Here is a 19,551-nt window from a genome sequence, read left to right on the forward strand (position 1 = left end):
ATCTATTTTCTTGACTTCCCTGCCCTTTGGCAGGAAATTTCGTGACTTTCATGACAGGTGTGCGACGACGTTGACATATAAATAAGGAATAAATAACGGTGAATATTTACATATGAGAACATTTATTCTATAGAGACAAATAGTAATTAATTGCTCATACGTACATTCTACTTATCTCCCATAAGAATCGAGCAACATCCCATACTGTGATCATTGATATCTACTCAAAACGTCTGACATTCAATTACTCTGTAGATACGACACTTCTTATACATTCATTTAATAATGACAAGACTCTTTTAAAATATTCATATCCAGTTTCAATAAAGATATGCTACTTATCCAATACTGCAATTATTATATTACCCACAAACATCTGACACTGAAACATACACTACATATGATATATCTTATACATTTATTAATAAAGTGACATGGCTATACTAAAATATCCACATTTTATTTCAATTAAGATCTGTGACTTGTGCAATATTGCTTATTTCGTTTTTTATGTCATCAATTTGAGTTGTAATCTCTCTTTGCTTTACGTCTGTTTCTACTATAATGATTGGCTAAGCTGAAATCGGTGTACAATTAATGTTAGAAAAAATATATTTTATAAAATTTCCCTGATTTCCAGTCTTTTTCCCTGATCTTCCCTGACTTTCCTGACTTCCCTGTAAATATAAGATGAAATGTAAAATTGGTACATAATAGCAAAATGTTACTCTTTCAGATAATAATGATATATGACAACACAACTATTTCTTCTGTTAATGCACAACATTTTACCAAATAAGAGTCAAAATTTCATGTCAATTTCTCTTATTTATACGTATGTCAACTGCTGAGAAATACAATGAATACTTTATGCCTGGACTCTACTTATTATATTGAATGCAAGAAACAAATCATATAGCAAATAAAATGAAACTAATATTTTCCTTTGAAATGTACAGAAGGATGTAAGATAATGGAAGTGCTATAAGTCTACTTACCTGCAAGTGTTATCATATCTAGGGGACCATACATGAACCTGGCAACTAAACATTGTGGAGCACCTTCCTTCACAATTACATCATTTGCTCTGTGATTTGCAGCGACATTCTAGAAAACGAAGAAAATATAATTAAATTTAATGGGTAAAATAAATACACTAGAAAATGCAAACTAGCATTCTTTTTTTGACATGTGAAAAACATAGTGCGAACTATAGTATTACACGAATAAGGCATTATTTCATCAACCTTTAATAAAAGATAACGTGGATAGTAAAATCAAGATTCTACCCACCTAGAAATAAATAAATAAAAAAACGAAATTTTAAATGATATGACACAAAACAAAGTTCTAAGCTAAGTCAGTCTTAAGCGTCTTAATATCTTACGCGTAATTTAACTGACGTCCTCTTCTTCATCCACTTCTCTCGGGGTTGATTCGGACTAAAAGTTGTTGTGTCTTTTTCTTCAGGTCCAATTACAGGAACAGTATCAAACCTTCCCAGCTGAAAATCAAAAAGGATATAAACCATCAGAAATTCACATATCCAATTTACCTCCCGCAATTTCTCTTAGACATATGTTTAGCCTCTTCTGAGATCTGGGATTCATGTAAGAATCCTACAGTACCTTTCTGCACACAAACTATTATAACAGGATATATATGAATTGATTATATACATACCATATCTACACTAATTATAAATAATAAAACATATTTAATTACTTGATTTTTTCACATTTTTATATCTTAATTATTAAAATTTTCTTATTTACTCTGTTTCAATTTTCTTTACTGGCTTTTTTCAAGTATTTAGCTCCTTTCTTGTACTCCATTATTTCCTATCATATTTCATTACTTACTTCTACTTTACTTTATCATCCTCCAGAGCAATGATAAAACAAAGAATCTTCGCAATGACTTTCTACGTTCTGCGACTCGATCTTTTCTAATTCTTCCTCCTTTGTCTTGAAACCCTACTGCGATACTGATTTTTCAATACGATTTTCTGATATAATATTCAAATGATTACCGACCCCCTCTCTCTACTATTTTTCTTCTAATTTCTTTACACTTCGCCGAAACGTTCCAGGCTTAAAACTTGAGTATATCTTTAGTATGTTCGTGATCTAAATAATCATGTAGGCCTAAGTACATTTTATTTTAATTACACATCCGATATTGAGAGAGAATTAGGGTACGCCTCGAAGAAAAAAATATACATATACGCTTAGCCAAAATGAAATATTATACAATAATAATAATTTGCATGTTATGTACAACTTTCTAAATTTCCTTTCCACTTAACAGTAATATTACACCAAGCTATCTTGTTACCTGATTTTAGAAATTATAAGGCTTATAATAGCAGAAATACGAAATTGGAAGGCAATATCAGACACAAATATGGCAGAAAATCCTGAAATTTGAAAATAAAAATTCTCTAGAAATCTGACTCAGAAAAAAATATTTAGCTTAAATCACCCTATACACTCACTATATTATGCCTCATTAAAATACCATAAAATTAAGGTTTCTCCAAATAAATTAGAAAGGTTGGAGTTGATGAAGAAAAGACACTCTTTTATAATATAAGTCATTCAAAAATTTTGGAAGAGTGTTGCCAGATAGCATTTAGTAATTGTGAACTGCGTGTAGTGAATTTTTGAAAGTACGAATGTTGTTATTTTTCACTACATTAGTTATGTGGCGCTACTCTAATAATGATGCATGAGGTATTTCTATTTCGTAAATTTTAACTTCATCTGTAATTCAGTTATATTAATTTAGGCTACATGTAACTCTATCCATTTTGACTATGGAATCATTACTTAAATAATAAATATTTTTTTTTATGACCAGAGTATGTACTTTATTAAAACTTAAAAAAGTCGTAACAGTTTCAATAACGTAACGTTATCTTCATCAGACGTTAATTGGCAATATATGTTCATATTAATGTAGGTAATACAAACATCATAATATTAAATTACTGATATCGTTACGAGTTATTTTAGTTTTAATAAAGAAGTACATACTCTGGTCAGAAAAATATTAATTATTTAATTTAGGCTACTAAGATTAAAATCACTTTTTTTTCCGCCATTTTGTAAGAAGACGCAGAAAAGAGTTAACCATAATTTATTTGCTCATAATAATAAAAAAAAAAATAACAAGGGACCAATCTTATTTGATGAATTCACTTGCTGAAAATGATTGCTAGCACTGGATTCAGCACCAAAAGAAACAGAGAAAAAGAAGGTACTTAGTGGCAGACTGTATACAGAGTGGGAGATAAATGAGGGCAAAGTGCGAAGATAGAACGTAGAAAATGTCTAGAAATGCCATGTTAATTTTGAAACGAGTAGAGAGATTAAGGTCAAATGTTGGATATGAGGAAAACACGTAGAGCTCCACTGAATAGGCGTAATGTGAATCATGGGGGATATTTGAAAAGCCGCCATGTTGGATTTAGTGCAAGAAGAATATACGGGAAAGGGGTTATGTGACATATGGCTCTTGACGCACACCGTCTATTGAAATCGATAGTAGTCAATACAGTTTGAGACCTCTGTAACAAGAGGGGTTCCACGCTATGGCAATGTATCAATACTGTTGTAAAGGTGACGTGAATGAGGAACTAGAGGCCCTGTAGTACGGTCCGTGAGCAAGCTGTATGCACGAGGGACAGAAAGAGATAGCATCGAATCCTGGAACATCAAGAAGAATGTTTACAACGTGTAACGGAATGAGTAGTAGTTCTACTGGATGAATGCTGGCATGGTACCTTGCACAAAGACACCTGTCCCATTCAGGGTTCTGATATATTGACCCCCTCCAACAAAACGTGCCGGTTGTAGCACTGGTGACTCTTCTCTAAACCAGTTACATACAATTGGCAGTTAAAACATTGTTCACATTACGCCTATTCAGTGAAGCTCTACATGTTTTCCTCATATCCAACATTTGACCTCAATTCCTTTACTCGTTTCAAAATTAACATGACATTTCTAGACATTTTCTACGTTCTATCTTCGCACTTTGCCCTCACTTATCTCGCACCCTGTGTACCGTCTGCCACTAAATACCCTCTTTTTACTCTGTTTCTTCTGGTGCTGAATCCAGTACTAGCAATCATTTTCAGCAATTTAATTCACCAAATCGGAATGGTCCTTTGTAAAACGTGTAGAAATGTAATTATCTCACTTGTTTTATTTAACACTTCTATATTCCTACAATTTTATCGCGAAATCGACGTATTGTATGCAGGACTTGGTGGAAGCAAGTGTGGTTTCACTGTCTGTCGCATGCGCGTAAATATCTAGTCACAAATGTTCGGACGCTGATCACCTGCAATATGCAGTAAAACTATTTCGACAGAAATTAAACAAAATACGTAAAGCAAATCTTAAGGAAAAAATAATCTGATATCTACAATATGAACAGATAATTTACCTGTCGTAAAATAAAAGCAATTACATCAGATGACTCCCAGTAACTAGCATGAAACAGATGAGGCAAGGCATTTGTTGGAAAATTTGCTAAACCTTCTGGGCAGTAGAGAGCGTAGTCCAGTCGTTTTGCACCCCACCATTTCTGAGTTACTGCAAAAAATAAATCCTAACATTTAATTACATAATTTTATTTCGTTGTAATTAACAAATAAAGAAGTTGGAATCATGAATTATAGCATAAAGGGAACAAGACAAGAAGAAAATTGATCTGATTTGAGAGTGGATATCACATTAGCATAATTTAAACTATGGTAACTATTATTGCAATCAGCAACATATCGCTTCAACGCTCCAATGTTATTTGTGTTTGAACTGGGCTTCAACCATGGGTTATTAACAGTAAAATCTTTAATGTATACGATCTTGGTTCCTTCCCAGTGGTGAAATAAGAATAAGATTAAACAAATGAAGGGTAAGGGGGAAAAACAAGGAATGTCCATGTATGTGCTTTATCGACTGCTTTGTCCTATCTATTGGTGACTGTTGGTACTATTTGACTGTATATGCCATGCATGCGTAGATGTAGAAATATCCATGTAAAAAGGGCAAAAGATTTAACTAACACTATTCTTTTTACGCAGTTTTCAATATTAAAACGCCGTTTTCTCGAAAATGCAGTTTTGTGACATTCCTTCTTTTTTCCCCTTACCCTTCAAATAAGAACGTCTTACATTCGATGTATATTCAGATACTTTCTTCCCTGTTACTAACTGCCAATTTCTCATATATTACAAAATTAATCTACAAGAAATTAAAATATATTGATAAGTCAATTTTACCTTATCCATGTTATCTTTCAATTCCTTACCTTTTACAATGTCTTGACTAAGCTTTAGTTAAAGCAAATATCTAACGTATGAAACACATTTTACAAATACGAAGGATCAATAGTTTTAAGTTTAGTATTGACTGATTTTTGTTCTTTAGTGTTCATCACGATTCTGAATAATCAAGTTATGTACACCAATAAAACAGCTTAAACAAACTGATAATATTCTGGTAATTACTATTGGTTTCTCTTTTATTATTTCACATCTACAGAAACTAAATAATATAAATAAAGATACCAATGTTTGTACTGTTACGTCTACGGCATATATTATTCCTTTATTTAGTCAGCATTACTTTAAGTAAGGTATTTTTAATTCTGATGTTGAAGAGGCTACTTACAGGCATTGATGGTTTGCAGGGGAAGAGATTCTATCACTCCAGACATCGTACTCTGAATGCTAACTTCAGACATTCGTCGGAAGTGAGTTCCTGGGGTAGGTGGACCCAAACCCATGGTATCCATGAATAATTGAGGATTTGTTTGGATGAATTCCACTGGTAGAAGGAAAAATAATTATAATTAATATTTTAGGTGCTACTGATTTAACTGCTTAATTATTTTTCATTTCATGTTTCCATTTTTAAGGAAAATAATTTATAATATAATTTAAACATAATAATTTTTATATATAGGTAGCGGAAACAAAAGAATCCCGAAGTGGGCATGAAAAATCGTTCAGTCATCACTCTCTTCTTTTACATTTCTCTCTTCCTACTTTTTCCCGCCATACATACGTACATACACACACAAATCTATCTACTTATCCATATATACACACATCCGTACATCCATCCATTCATTCATACATACGTACATACATACATGCATCCATCCATCCATTCATCATACATGAATACATACAAGTATTCATAGATCTATCTATTCATTCATCCGTCCATACATATATAAATCATACATTCATCCATACATCCATACATAAATCCACACATCCATCCATATATCCATACATACATATATGCATGCAATTATCCACATGCATACGTCCATAAATACAAACAAACATCCATCCATCAATTTATTCATTCATCCGTCCGTACATACAGTACATAAATCAATACATCCATACATACATACATACATGCACCCATTCACACGTACATACATAAACAAAAACAGAGAGACAAAAGTAAAAATAAAATGCTATCTTCTTTCTCTCTCAATAAGATTACATTCCGTTTTGTTTTCCTACTTATTCCCTTTTTTATCCAATGATAAGATACCGAAAACGCTTATAGTTTACTTTTATTGTGTTATGTGATACCAGTTATATTATTTTCTGATAAGTAATACCTTTCCTACTACCGGTACATACATAAAGAACGATTTTGAACCACCATATTCTTCTATTTATATATTTGAAATTTATGTACCTAAGTACTTTATTTTTAACTTCTTAAGAAATATTTATTGCACTGATGTGATTGCCTTTTTCTTTTCAAGGATGTAAACAAATATTCGATTGAGGGTACCATTGCATCGTATTAATGATGATGGACAAGAAACTGCCGATAAGACTCGTGATAAGTTGAACAGATATCCCTCAACTTAAAATCGTTACGTGATTAACCATAGTGGCAGGAAGTTAACTTTTGGAGTTAATTACACTGGTAGATTTGAAAAATATTATTATCATAATTATTAAAAAGAACAACTTACACAAATGGTACGGCTGTCCATCTCCTAAAGGATATTTTTGATATCGTGACACATTCACAGGAGGTAGCATAGAGAAACGGGCTGATATTAATGGTTCTATTCTTGCAGCTACAGGGTCCGTGGGATGGAACAGATTATAAACTTGTTGGACTGAAGGACGCACAACTGGAGCTGGAAAGGTAATGAAATAAACATTTACTGAACCAACTCTAGTTACGACTATAGTAAACTCCCGATTATCCGCGGAATTGGATGGAGCGGCAACCGTGCATAATCCCCAAAATAACCGGTAAAGGACTCAAATCAATATGAAAGTGCTCTTGAATAATTTTTATTTACAGGAGGGAGCCTAAACATACAAATGTGACTTAATAAACAATAATTCTCAGCACTTACAAATTTGTTAGTTTACTCCCCCCCTAAAATGTTATTTTTTCGTGTTAAAACACTTTTTCTGTATTGGTGATTGAAGTTTTATTACCAACATTTTGTAACAATATTTTTTTAAACCGCATTTTCTTTTAATATCATAATTTATAGTCGCAAAATAAGAAGTAGAAACGGAGAGAAGGCCGCTGATAATCCGCCCACGGATAATCGAGACCTTAACTTCAATTCAAGCTACACATTTCCAAACTTTTTGCACACTGTTTTTCTTTGAGAAAAATAAGGAGTTAATGATAAATCAACAATTCAATCTTCAGGGTTCATAGTGGTCTGGTCTCTTCTAAATAGTTGAAAAGTGGCCAAAAGCGCATGAAAAAGTGACCATAATCTCATCAAAAAGTAACTCTGAACCTTGATGCCAAACTTCGGCATAAATTAAATTTTACATTTTATTTTTTCAACCAAAATAGGGCTGGCTGGAGCATAGCTGAAATACGTAATGTTTTAACATGTTAAGATTAAAAATTATTTTACTTATGTTTGTCAGCTAATAAAAAAAATTGACTACTTGTGTTTAGAGGTTCATTATTAATTACATACTTTGCACTGTTTTGTATTTCAACTTTGATCTGGATGGGTAAGGCCAAATTTCTATATTTCCATTATGTCCAATAATACAAAATTAAAGTAATGTAATTAGTACATAGTATCTAGATTATCATTAACTGGTATTAAAACTGTCTTGTACAATTTGTTTCTTACAAATTTTGTCTTGGTACCACATGATTGGTAAACATAGGTATGGCTTCTACCAACATTTTGCATACAATTAAAGGTAAACTGTACACAGGTAATATATGTCATTCTCCTTTAACACAATAAGATCAAGCAAATAATGTGGATTATGTTTACAAATGTTAACTAAAAATGCAGTTGCACACAAAATGAAATAAACAGTAACAAGAACGCATGATAACAGTTTTTTATATTTTTACATAAACTTAGTCTTTGTTCATAAAGAAGTGAGTTATTAACGAGGATTTTTTCTTATCCATATTTCCTGCAAGTCTTTGGTCTGTTTCTGTTTATCTTACAAATCTTCCTTTACTTTTTTTATATCCACATTTTCTGCAAGTCATTGGTCATTGCAATCTTCTTTTACTTTCTTCAACCCCTCTAACATACCCTGCGCAAAGTGCACTTCTGTCATGTCCTTTCTCTTCACAGCTGTTTTCAGACGTTTAGAACCCTAAAACAAAAGTTCATCTGCTTTTCTTTTCATATCCTCTTCTTTTCTTTTCTGTTGCAGGATTGATCCCATGTCCTCAATGCCTTCTTTTTCCTTTCTTCATCACCTCTCACTTTGCTTGCTTTTTTATTTCATCTTTCTTCTTTACTTCTTCTTTTTGGGCTTCCTTCTTTCTTAGGGTTTCTAAGTATGCTTTGTAGTTAACGATAAGCAGACCTAGCAGATGTAAGAAATTTGTGAGTAGGTGGAACCAGTTCCGGCCTATTTCCAATTTCTTCATCCCAGACCTTATATTTAATTTAGCATTGCGAGTTCTTAAAGCTATCGCTGTGCAATCTTCAGAGAGCAGACAACGTGACAGTGAAAACCCGCGTTCCACGTCAGCACTGACATGATTTAGAGGCAAACTTTCACCCGTCGCCACTGTAGGAAATTTGCAAAAATTACTCCAGAAATCATCTATTCGGCCACTGCAAAGACTTCCTGAGAAATCCTCAAGTTGAAGTAACCGCCACTCATCACTCAGTAAATCCAAATTAATGTTGAGGGGAAGAACTTTTACCAGATTTGTAATATGCGTGACACTCTCAAATGACCACATTTTCCAGATGAAGACAAGATAAGTATTTAAGTTCTCGGGAAATTCCAATGGTTTTCACTATATACTGCCACGTAGTGAGACTTTATATTTTTCTTGAAACTAAGCACAGTTGCTGAATGCTAACCTTGCTTCTTCTCCACACTCTACTTCACCAAGACGTAACAGATTTTCCTCACTTTATCACTTTCATCCAGTTCAGTCAAGATGTAACAACTTTTTTCTTTACAAATCGTAACAACAAAACTTTGGTAACAGTTTGAAGTTTAAGAGTTCAGAACATGTATAAGGGGCTCCTCCTGAGTTTCGCACTTCACATGACAAAATTTAGCTGCGCTTTCATTGTAAATCTTTCAAAATTTTTGAAGAAAGCACCCACCAACCACCCATTGTGCTTTAGAAACAATAAAGGCTGAAGTGAGAATAAAGTCGACTTGGTTCACATGTGGCAGCACAGCTACACCTGATAATAAGTACTGAAGTTTTCAGAAGAATAATCAGTAACAAGTTTCTGCCTTTTTCCATTTTTATATTTTTCTCTTAGAAAACTGTCAATGCAAAACATAAATCACACGAAAAAAATGGGTTCTTAGAAAACTGTCAATGCAAAACATAAATCACACGAAAAAAATGGGTTCTTAGAAAACTGTCAATGCAAAACATAAATCACACGAAAAAAATGGCATCCCCCCCTTGAAAAAAGTAACTTTTAGTAACAAACTTGCAAGAAAGTAACTTTTAGTGACCAACTTGAAAAAAAAGTAACTTTTAGTTAAAAAAAAAAAAGTACTCGCTACGAGCCCTGAATCTCGCTTAAAAAAAGTGTTTAAAACAGTTTTGTATAATTTAACAAAGAAGTAAAACAGATAATATTTTGTAATAAATACATTCTTGAGAGCACTTGTGTCTTGAGACAAGAAACTGTTGGCATAGTAAAATCATAAAGTAAATGCAAAAAATGGAAACTACAAGTACATACAAATCAAAGAATCAATAAATACTACATTGAGATAATATTTCTAAGCATTGATTGAGTATAATGATATTATACACTGATGTGATACTATTGGATCTAATGAACAGGAAAGTTTAATATAAATCTTTTACTTATTAGTGATCGTAAAAGAACCTTTGAAACAGGGCCGTAATTTGTGGGGGACAGGGGGGCAACTGCCCCCAGGGAAGCTTCCCGCCGTTCGAAGGAGGGGGCCTTTAAGACACAATTTTCTTACTTCATATACGATACGAACATAAAATTATAAATGAAGCATAAAACAGGTTCCTACATTACGTAAACAAAACAACACGCAAAAGGTAAATAAAACAAAAATGAGTCGTTGGTCCATTTCAGTAAAAAAAATCTCTACTATTAGGGGCCCTAGAAGTAATATTTATTCGTATCGCTTTGTCAATATTGTCCCCTTAATTAACTTGTCATGTAAGGAACGATCCCAGGGGCGTGTGGTAGGGCCGATAGGCTCCGGGGGGTCTATAAAGAGTAAGAGAAAGGTGGAAAGAAGGGGCCTATTTTCGAATTTTGCGGGATGACCCAAAACAACTTTTTCTAGGGTGCTCAAATATTAATGCCCCCCCCCCCCCCCCGATAAAATTTAAGTTACGGCGCTGCATTGAAGCATAAACCCCACACAAGGTGTACGATGGGGGTTGAGCTTCTGTAACTCTAGCTTATACAGACAGCTTATTATACATTATTCTGGGTTCAGAATTTTTGTTCAATTTTTCTGCTGGCAATTGTGAATATTTTCTGGCTTCCCTTCCTCGGAATTATGTCACATGGGCAGCCTCTTGTTACAGGGTAGCTTTCCCATTATTAGCCATAATTATTATAATTACTTAGTCATAAACAAGAAAACTCTCTTGATTAACAGTATTTAGACATTGATGGTAATATTAACTAGAGTATTACATAAACTGAGTAAAAATTAAAACTAGTATTACTATAGCCATAATTTTACAATAGTAAAATGTAATTATTCAAACGCACAAGACATTATGAACTTCAAAATTAGAAAACAACTATAACATTTAATTCATTTACATGACTGTAGAGTTTGTACTGTGTTATCCTTCACTTTTTAATTAAGAAATACAATAGATTAATTTTCTTCAAAAATTATTTGTATACAACTTAATCAATCTAAAAAAATCTAATTATGCCGAGAGAGTACTTTATTTAATAGACAAATTCTAAAATTAATAATAAAATGTATCATTCATATAAAATAGTAAAATTCACTTACTATTTTTGTCTTCAACTGAGGAGACTTTGCGATGAGCTAGAACCATTGCTAAAGGACTTCCAAACATAAAGAATTCGCTTACTTCAAATTCTAACTTACAATGATGAGCTTGGTCACTGGAAAAATGAGTGCAGATATATAAAAAGCAGATTGCATATAAAACAAAGATATTTCCAAAAATACAATGTTTTAAAAAGATATGTCAATGAAATGTTAAAGTTATACACTGATTCAATTTAATGTTCATAAAAAAAAGTAAAAAAATAAAATTCGGAGGATGTGCAGAGCAGATGTAACATGTTACATGACTAATTCTACTCTACATTTATAGAACAGCTTTGTATCTCAACGTTTCTTCCATCAAAGTAGACCATAAAATGTATTCTTTCTAAATAATGGAACCAAAATCAACAGACAACTGTCAAATCATGTTAACAATAAAAGTCAAGCGAGTTCGAATTCAGTTGAAATCATAATTGAAGTTTTCAGATTGCTTAGAAATCACACGAAAAAATAATAGAATAATTATTTCGTTATCTTTACAATTCATTATTTTAAAATACTGATAATCAAACAATATCATCTTTTAGATAAGAAACACATTAATGCCTTTGTTTCACTAGGACAACTCAAGTTGAACAATAGATTAAAATTTTATAAAGTTTCAATCGTAAGCTTTACAATTTACGACTTGCGATAGAAATTAATTACTGTATATACACATTGTAGAAAGACTGAATGAAGAAAGCATATTTCTTATACTTATTCTCTAATAATAAGACCTAACTAGTTGAATTAAGCAGTCATACATTGTTACAGCGTCCGATAAAATCCATATCATGTAGTGTTGAAGATACTTTGAATGATAATAATATCAATAAAGTTCTTGTACTAATGCTGCAGTATTATGAATATAATACAAAAAATATACGAACTACTCACTTCTATTAACGATTAAGCGCTTAATATAAATTTATGAAATATTCAAAAATTGCAGTTTAACTTAAACTTTCAATGTCCAATATAATCCAATCGAATCGCTAACGTCGGTATACATGTGTGTTACAGCTTACGTATCCATTTGTATAATCATTTCTAGATTTATTTCAGTGATAGAGGCAGGTATTTATTTAACTGAAAAGCATAACAATTAATCTTAACCACGGTTATCGATATTGAAAATCTTTTTTAATATGCAAATACGTATACGTCAATTCATTTCTTTGACTGCCGAAATTTTCAATGTGTATATTGACATATTTACAATATATTGATTAATACAGTAACAAACTTTAATTTATTATTTGTAATCATGTGTCAGTTTAGTTCTTTCAGTAGTTATGCAGCTTACTTTAAACAATAAAAATAAATACCTTGTAGAAGAAGAGCGTCGGCGTGGAGACGGTGCTGTCAAGTGTTTATTATAATGACCTTCGGTGGTTTGCCCTTCTATGTGAGTATCAGTAGCAACCAATTTATGGCCATCACCTACGAACAGAGCAATGAATTAATTTTATTGAATAAAATGTATTTCTAGTCATATAATTTTACAATTTCTTGAATCAAATTGGACTTAAGAAAAAGTTTCACACCACTACTACACCAACTACACAAACATATATTAATACAACAACTCTCCATTTATAAGTCCTCATGTGATAGGAATGTAAATCTTGTTCAGGAACAATTTTATTACAAACACTTGCAGTCTGTTAGAAACATAGTTTAAAATCAGAGGCCTACTGTCTTCCTTTCAATCACCGCTAGAAACGGTCTAGAGCAGATTCGAGATATTTCACTCAATTTTTCCAACAAATTTTATTATTTTTTTAATATTGACAGTTGTTCTATTGTTTAAGATCTTTCATGTTAGAACACGATCGTTAATTACACTCTTTCCGATAGACACAGAGTGCCATTTTGCTAAAAATCCATTTCTCGTCATACCTTCATTGCTATTTTAGCAAACTTAACCAGGAGTGTGAGTCGAAAAGGTTTGAAGAGAAATAGGACGATAACTACCTATCCAACGCACAAATCCGCGCTGAAATTTGTGAGCTACATGTCCATGCACATGTGTGACATGCGATTTACCATGCTTTGTAAATATTTTTTTACACTTTCACTTACATTTGGCAACACTGCATGTACACACGTGGACTTCATTAGCTGCTTTTTTTTTGTTTAAAAATATCTAAGTAGATCAAGCTAAAAAAACTGTGTATTATTTATACGTGTACCTCATTCCGTTAAAAAATCAGCCTACACCTGATTCCAACTCGCGTTTTAAATGGGAGACCCTGTGTATATATATATATATATATATATATATATAAGGCGTACCTTAATTAATATAACAAACGTCGGGGGGTGATTCCTGACACCGAGATAAGCAAAAAATGTCCTATGGACATACGGTATATTGGCCATATTGACATGGTTAGCGAAGACCGAAAGCGTAGGAATAGTAAGTTCGAAGCGGTAGATATCGAAAACCAATAAGCTCAGAGATGATGGTCTAGAAGGTCTAGAGGTGGTGCTGCTGTACAATATGTAGTTGCTGGATTCACTTACAGGTGGTACTTGTGTTCAAGACGCTACAGTGCATGAATGCGGTCATTACGCTGCAAGTGTTGAATAGGACAAGTGGCAGTGCTCCACTAAAACATGGTGTGTTATTTAAACTGCGAACAGGCTGACATTCTATTCATGTATGGTCGTACAAATGCAATGGGCGTGAAGCAGTACGAATCTATCAGGAACGTTTTCCTAACAGACGCCAACCACCATACAGGATGTTTGCAGCAATTTATCGGCGCGTATGTGTGAATGTTGGTGGACCCCGTTGTGTACAAACACTTGTTATGGGAGAACGTGTGTTAGAAGCTGTGGACAATGAGCCAGGTACGAGTGTCAGGGAACTCAGTAGTGAAATGCATGTTAGTCACATGACTGTGACGTGTGTTACATGAAAATGCATTGTAACCATACCACTTGTTAAAGGTACAAGGAGTGACTGGTAGATTTCCAACCATGTGAAACATTCTGCCAGTGGTTCACTCAAGAGACCACCATGCTGTGTCAGGCATCAGTACTGTTCACTTAGAAGGCCACGTTTGGAACGGATGGTATCGTCAATATGCACATCCCCATGGTACGGCTGACACTCATCATCAACATCAATTTGGGATTCAATGCATGATGTGGTATTATTCATGATCAACTGATCGGCACATACATGCCACCCCGAAGACTGAAAAGAGCACAGCATTTGATCTTCCTGAAGGACACACTGCCCGTATTACTAGAAAATGTTTCCCTAGCGATTTACCGCAACATGTGATACTGCATGATGTGGCTCTCGCGCCCTTCAGTGTGAGTGTAAGCCGGTGGTTGATCAACAACTTTCTAAGACGTTGGATCGGACATGGCGGTCCAGTGCATTGGCTTGCCCAATCTCCAGACCTGAATCCACTGTATTTTTATCTGTGAAGACACATTAAAAGTGTGGTATATGCTACCTGTCAATGATTATAGGTCCGGAGTCTGTGATGTCTTAGCAATGCAATTTTTTAAAGTTCAAATAAAAAGCCGAGGTCAAACAAACACAAACACACAATACACAAAGAAATATTAAGTTGGGAACACTGAACTTGCAATGACATTTATTTATTCCCTCAAAAACATTTATGCTTCAAGAACATGGCTGCTTATCAAGTACGATTACTAAATGCACGTTTGTTTGCAATTATTTATTTATTCATCTTCTACTGGCATCAAGAAATTTATGACATACCCATTGATGGAACATTGTCAACATCCAGAATACTGTTCTCACTATCGTTCCTTGACTGATACTGAGCAGTTCGGCATAAAGCATCGTACCCCAAGATTGAGCCAACAGAATCACCTGAAAATAAAGAAGTACGAATAATAACAGATATTGAAAATGATTATTTAAATAATATGCGTGTGCAATTAAAAACAATACATGTTGATAACGTTCACGTCAATAACACGTCTTGCGAAATTTTATTTCCAATGCAGAAACAAAGATTTATGAAGCTAGTTCCGGAAATTGCAACGTAATATATTCATCAATCTCTTAAGTGGTCATAACATGTTTTATATATATATATATATATATATATATATATATATATATATATATATATATATATATATATATATATATATATATATATATATATATATATATATATATATCTTGTTTTAAGCGATCTTAAAGATAGTAGCAATGTTATAACTCGAAATATTTAAAATGTTAACTGTTATTAATAATTATGTTTAATAATCAGCCTTTCAGGAGAAATCCTTCAGAAACTGTGAACGAAATACTTATTTAATTTTTCTTTGACAGTGCGCTTTCATCGTATGTTCTCTTTTGTGTTCATGTCACGTTTCAAATTCTCTTGTCTTGAACCGCTGCTGCTACAGTAAAATATAGAATGAAATCAATTTAAAAAGGTAATAATACACCCATACAGATATATATCAAACTAATACAAACATCTTAACAAAATGAGGTTTACTTTATCGTTGGACCACTTCTAGCCTGTAGTACAGCTTGCATTAGGAATTAAGGTATATAACTCGTGAAATGTTTCCAGAATTGAGCGGGGCAGAAGAAGTGTTGAGTTAATTCTATTGTTCCGCAAACCATGTCTGAACAGGTCTGGTTGAAAGTGTATTGGAGTATTGTCATCTTGGCAGATTACGTCCAGGGCCGTAACGGACACTCCCCGAAGCCCCAGCGGTGCGGAGAGGGCTCTGTAGCTCATGGGAGCCCAATTTAATTATGGGCATAACGAATATATATCACATTCATGGATCTTCTGGTAATTCTTGCCAAGTAAAAAGTTGAAAGACAGTGTTACAGGAGCTGTCTTCGCACTAGTCTGATCAACTCGTTAGGCCCCAAGCAACTAACAAATTACAATAAAGAGGTATACGTCAAATATTAGTGCTATCGAAAAACCTCAATGTCTGAAAGGACTGCTCCACCAAGTCAATCTACGATATTTAAATGATAATTTTTCTACAGTTACACATATACATTGTTTGAGCTCACCTATGAAACATATCTGCCCATTGAACCCTGCTCCCTCATCAGTCTTTAGAAATTCTTGATACACAGCATTGGCCCCAGTTATCACCCTTGAGACAGCCTCTTGGTACTCTGGACTTGAAATGGCGAACAGTGGAATAGCACCAATTGGAATCGAATCATGAGTAACATACGGAGCGTCAATGGATGATGGCGAAACATCAAAGCTGTATGGACTTAAACTGAAATAAAAGAAATATATAGTAATGAATACTAGAGATCTCTTTTTGTCTTCAATATGATAATTTTAGTAGTTAAAGAAAATTAAAATACAATGCAAGGCCATTATAGTATGTTAAGATATTTTCAACTTTAGGTGGTACGAACTGAAACAAAGGTTCACTGCGTAGATTATATTAGAATTAAAAAAAATATAAAGCTTTACAGTTGACTGAAAAACTATTTGTTGAAGGTTATCCAAAGCTTTAACACATGAAATAAATAAAATAATAATAATAATAATAAATGCAACGAAAAATAATAATATGTCAATGAGTTTTAACTCGATTTCATGAAGCTAAACTGTAAAGCTGAATAGAAACATTTCTTCATAAAATAAAGAACAAGAATATAGTTAGGTGAAATAGTACAAATCTTTCTTTGCCGCAAAAGGAGCATTAAATTACAAAAACAGAACAAGATCTCTTGATTTAACAAATGACAGAGGTTTAAAAATTATACAAATTATTGCTTACCTAGAGAGTATTCCCAATGCTTCAGTGCATATAGAAGGACATGACACAAGCTTAATTGCTATATGGCCAACCATGGAGGGATAATGTTGCCTCATCACAGACTCAAATGCACCACGGAATGTTGTTACATCAGACTTCTTAGCAGTCAGGTCGACATTTGCATCTGTAAAAGAAGCTTGTCCTCTTATATTATTTTGTCTGCAGTCATTATACACTGTGCTTTAATTGTAAATAAACAATAATAATAGGTATTTTACTGAGAAGTTCTTTCTATTAAAAGTTAATGCTTTAAATACTTCATCCTATTAACAACTCCTTCATCAAAATGGCAAATAAGATCAATGTTTCATTTTCATTGCTGTATTTGAGAATAGATACAGAACAAATGACAAGTATGATACACAGAATATACGATGGATTCTCTTAAAGGAAATCGAATACTGAGGAATAAATATAGTCATATAGAGAAAATCCAAGAGTACAGAAAACTTCGATTTGAAAAAAAAAGGCAGGGTAGTTGATTTGTAATTTAACATCCCTTCTCAGCACTGAGGCTATATGAGGCAAGGCAAGAAATTGAAGCCTTGTCTCCAGCAGTGAAGCGAATATACTAAACATATAGCCACGACGAAATTCTAAATATAAATTATAACGTGATACGAGAAAATACAAGTTATTTAAGCTACAATTAGATGTATTGTTGCACTATATATGTCTTTAATCTTCACCGACTTTTGTCTTGTGAATTTATCATAATATCTGGAGAACAACTGAACTGATTCTATGTTTTGGTTTGCCGTATTGTTTTGTTCGTTCTTCCAATAAATAATGTGCTATTAAAAAAATACTTGTGCACGTCAGTTTCTCCACGCTAATAGGGTTGATAAATAGAAGGACTTCAACAAAAACAAGAAGTTGAACATAATTTTCAATTGCATGCTTACACGATCCAGTTTGTCGGGAGACAAAAGTTTTAGCAAATAAAAGCGCGTAAACTGCCTATAATGATTATTGCACATAAATACATTACTGGAGAAACGCTTAAGAACACTCCATAAAATTATCAGAGTCGAACAAAATTCACACCGCAGAATGTGTATATAGAGGGTATCCCACTAGTAGTTTTAAGTCCGTCAGACAACACGACGAATAGCTCTCCTCGTTGGACTAATGGCTAGTGCGTGCTCCTTTGGTGCACAGAGTCCCGGGACAGATTTCCGATAGGAGAGCCTGAAAATTTGAACATAAATGGTAGCTCGGACTCCATCTTAGATGCTAAAAAGGGACGTTAAATTTCAACCAACTAACACGAAGACACATGTGACTGTACGTGAACCACAGCCTGTGTATGCAATGCAGGACGACGCCAGTGAAAGCAATTAAAGACTTCAAGCGTGACCATACTGTGGGGCTACGAGCGACCGCGTGCTCGTTCAGCAGAATTGTCGCATGTGTTAGTTGAAACATATCAATGGTCCATTGGTGGTGTAGACGATGGAAGGCAGACGATTCCCACAACGTGAACGGGAAATTTCCAGAAAGAAGAATCATTCGGTGCGTCCTATGTGATAGAAATGCTAATTCAATCAAAACAATTAATGCCACTATCAATGCAACCAAAGCCACTGCGGCTTTCCATGTGAGCACACGAACAATAAACAATCGACTGCTGGAGAACGCGCTCATTCCTGCCTTTTTTTCGCACGGTTATTCCTGACACTTATTTATTGTTAGCGACTTCGATGGTGTCAGATGAGATTGCATTACCTAGGCGAATGGACAGCGGGTTGAATTCAAAGAAGAGATTTGTTTCTGTCTTGGACACAGTGCGTATCATTAGACGTGAAGATGAGAAAAAACACAGCGCGTGTTCACACTTATGCACAAGTTACATATTCCATTCACCCTTGTTCTTCATTCAGTGGAGTATAACATTTTGCGAGACACTATCTTCCAGCAGGATAACAAGCATTCTCATACAAACCGGCAACCATGCGTCCTACACCCATTATTTATTTTCTAACCTGGCCTACTAGATTTCCAGACCTAATCCCTATCGTGCACGCGTGGACATGGTAGTACGGCCCCAGCTACGACAACATCTACAACAAGCGTGCCATACCAACCTCAGAACAGAAAGTGAGATTATGATTTTCTAACATCCTGTATAACATATTCGAGATATTCCACGGATGCCATATCAAGATTAC

At 33.9% G+C, this 19,551-nt stretch overlaps 1 protein-coding gene across 11 annotated transcripts in view; it reads right to left on the minus strand.

Annotated features, from left to right (window-relative positions):
- The window catches only part of rdgB (retinal degeneration B), a 461,056-nt gene that overhangs the window by 49,058 nt on the left and 392,447 nt on the right, over positions 1 to 19,551 (minus strand). For all 11 annotated transcript variants that reach the window (XR_014133053.1, XM_081771516.1, XM_081771512.1 and 8 more), the window contains 10 exons: positions 17,342 to 17,504; positions 16,611 to 16,828; positions 15,315 to 15,428; positions 12,892 to 13,006; positions 11,519 to 11,634; positions 7,024 to 7,194; positions 5,685 to 5,840; positions 4,456 to 4,604; positions 1,388 to 1,504; positions 999 to 1,107 (listed from right to left, as the gene is read on the minus strand). Coding sequence is in view for 10 of the 11 variants with exons in the window: in XM_081771516.1 (XP_081627642.1) it covers positions 999 to 1,107; positions 1,388 to 1,504; positions 4,456 to 4,604; positions 5,685 to 5,840; positions 7,024 to 7,194; positions 11,519 to 11,634; positions 12,892 to 13,006; positions 15,315 to 15,428; positions 16,611 to 16,828; positions 17,342 to 17,504 (1,428 nt within the window). In the remaining variant the exon portion in view is untranslated. The remainder of the gene's footprint in view (positions 1 to 998; positions 1,108 to 1,387; positions 1,505 to 4,455; positions 4,605 to 5,684; positions 5,841 to 7,023; positions 7,195 to 11,518; positions 11,635 to 12,891; positions 13,007 to 15,314; positions 15,429 to 16,610; positions 16,829 to 17,341; positions 17,505 to 19,551) is intronic.

The sequence above is a fragment of the Thermobia domestica genome, chromosome 9, assembly GCF_964235325.1.
Source record: "Thermobia domestica chromosome 9, izTheDome1.hap1.1, whole genome shotgun sequence".
Taxonomy (NCBI): domain Eukaryota; kingdom Metazoa; phylum Arthropoda; class Insecta; order Zygentoma; family Lepismatidae; genus Thermobia; species Thermobia domestica.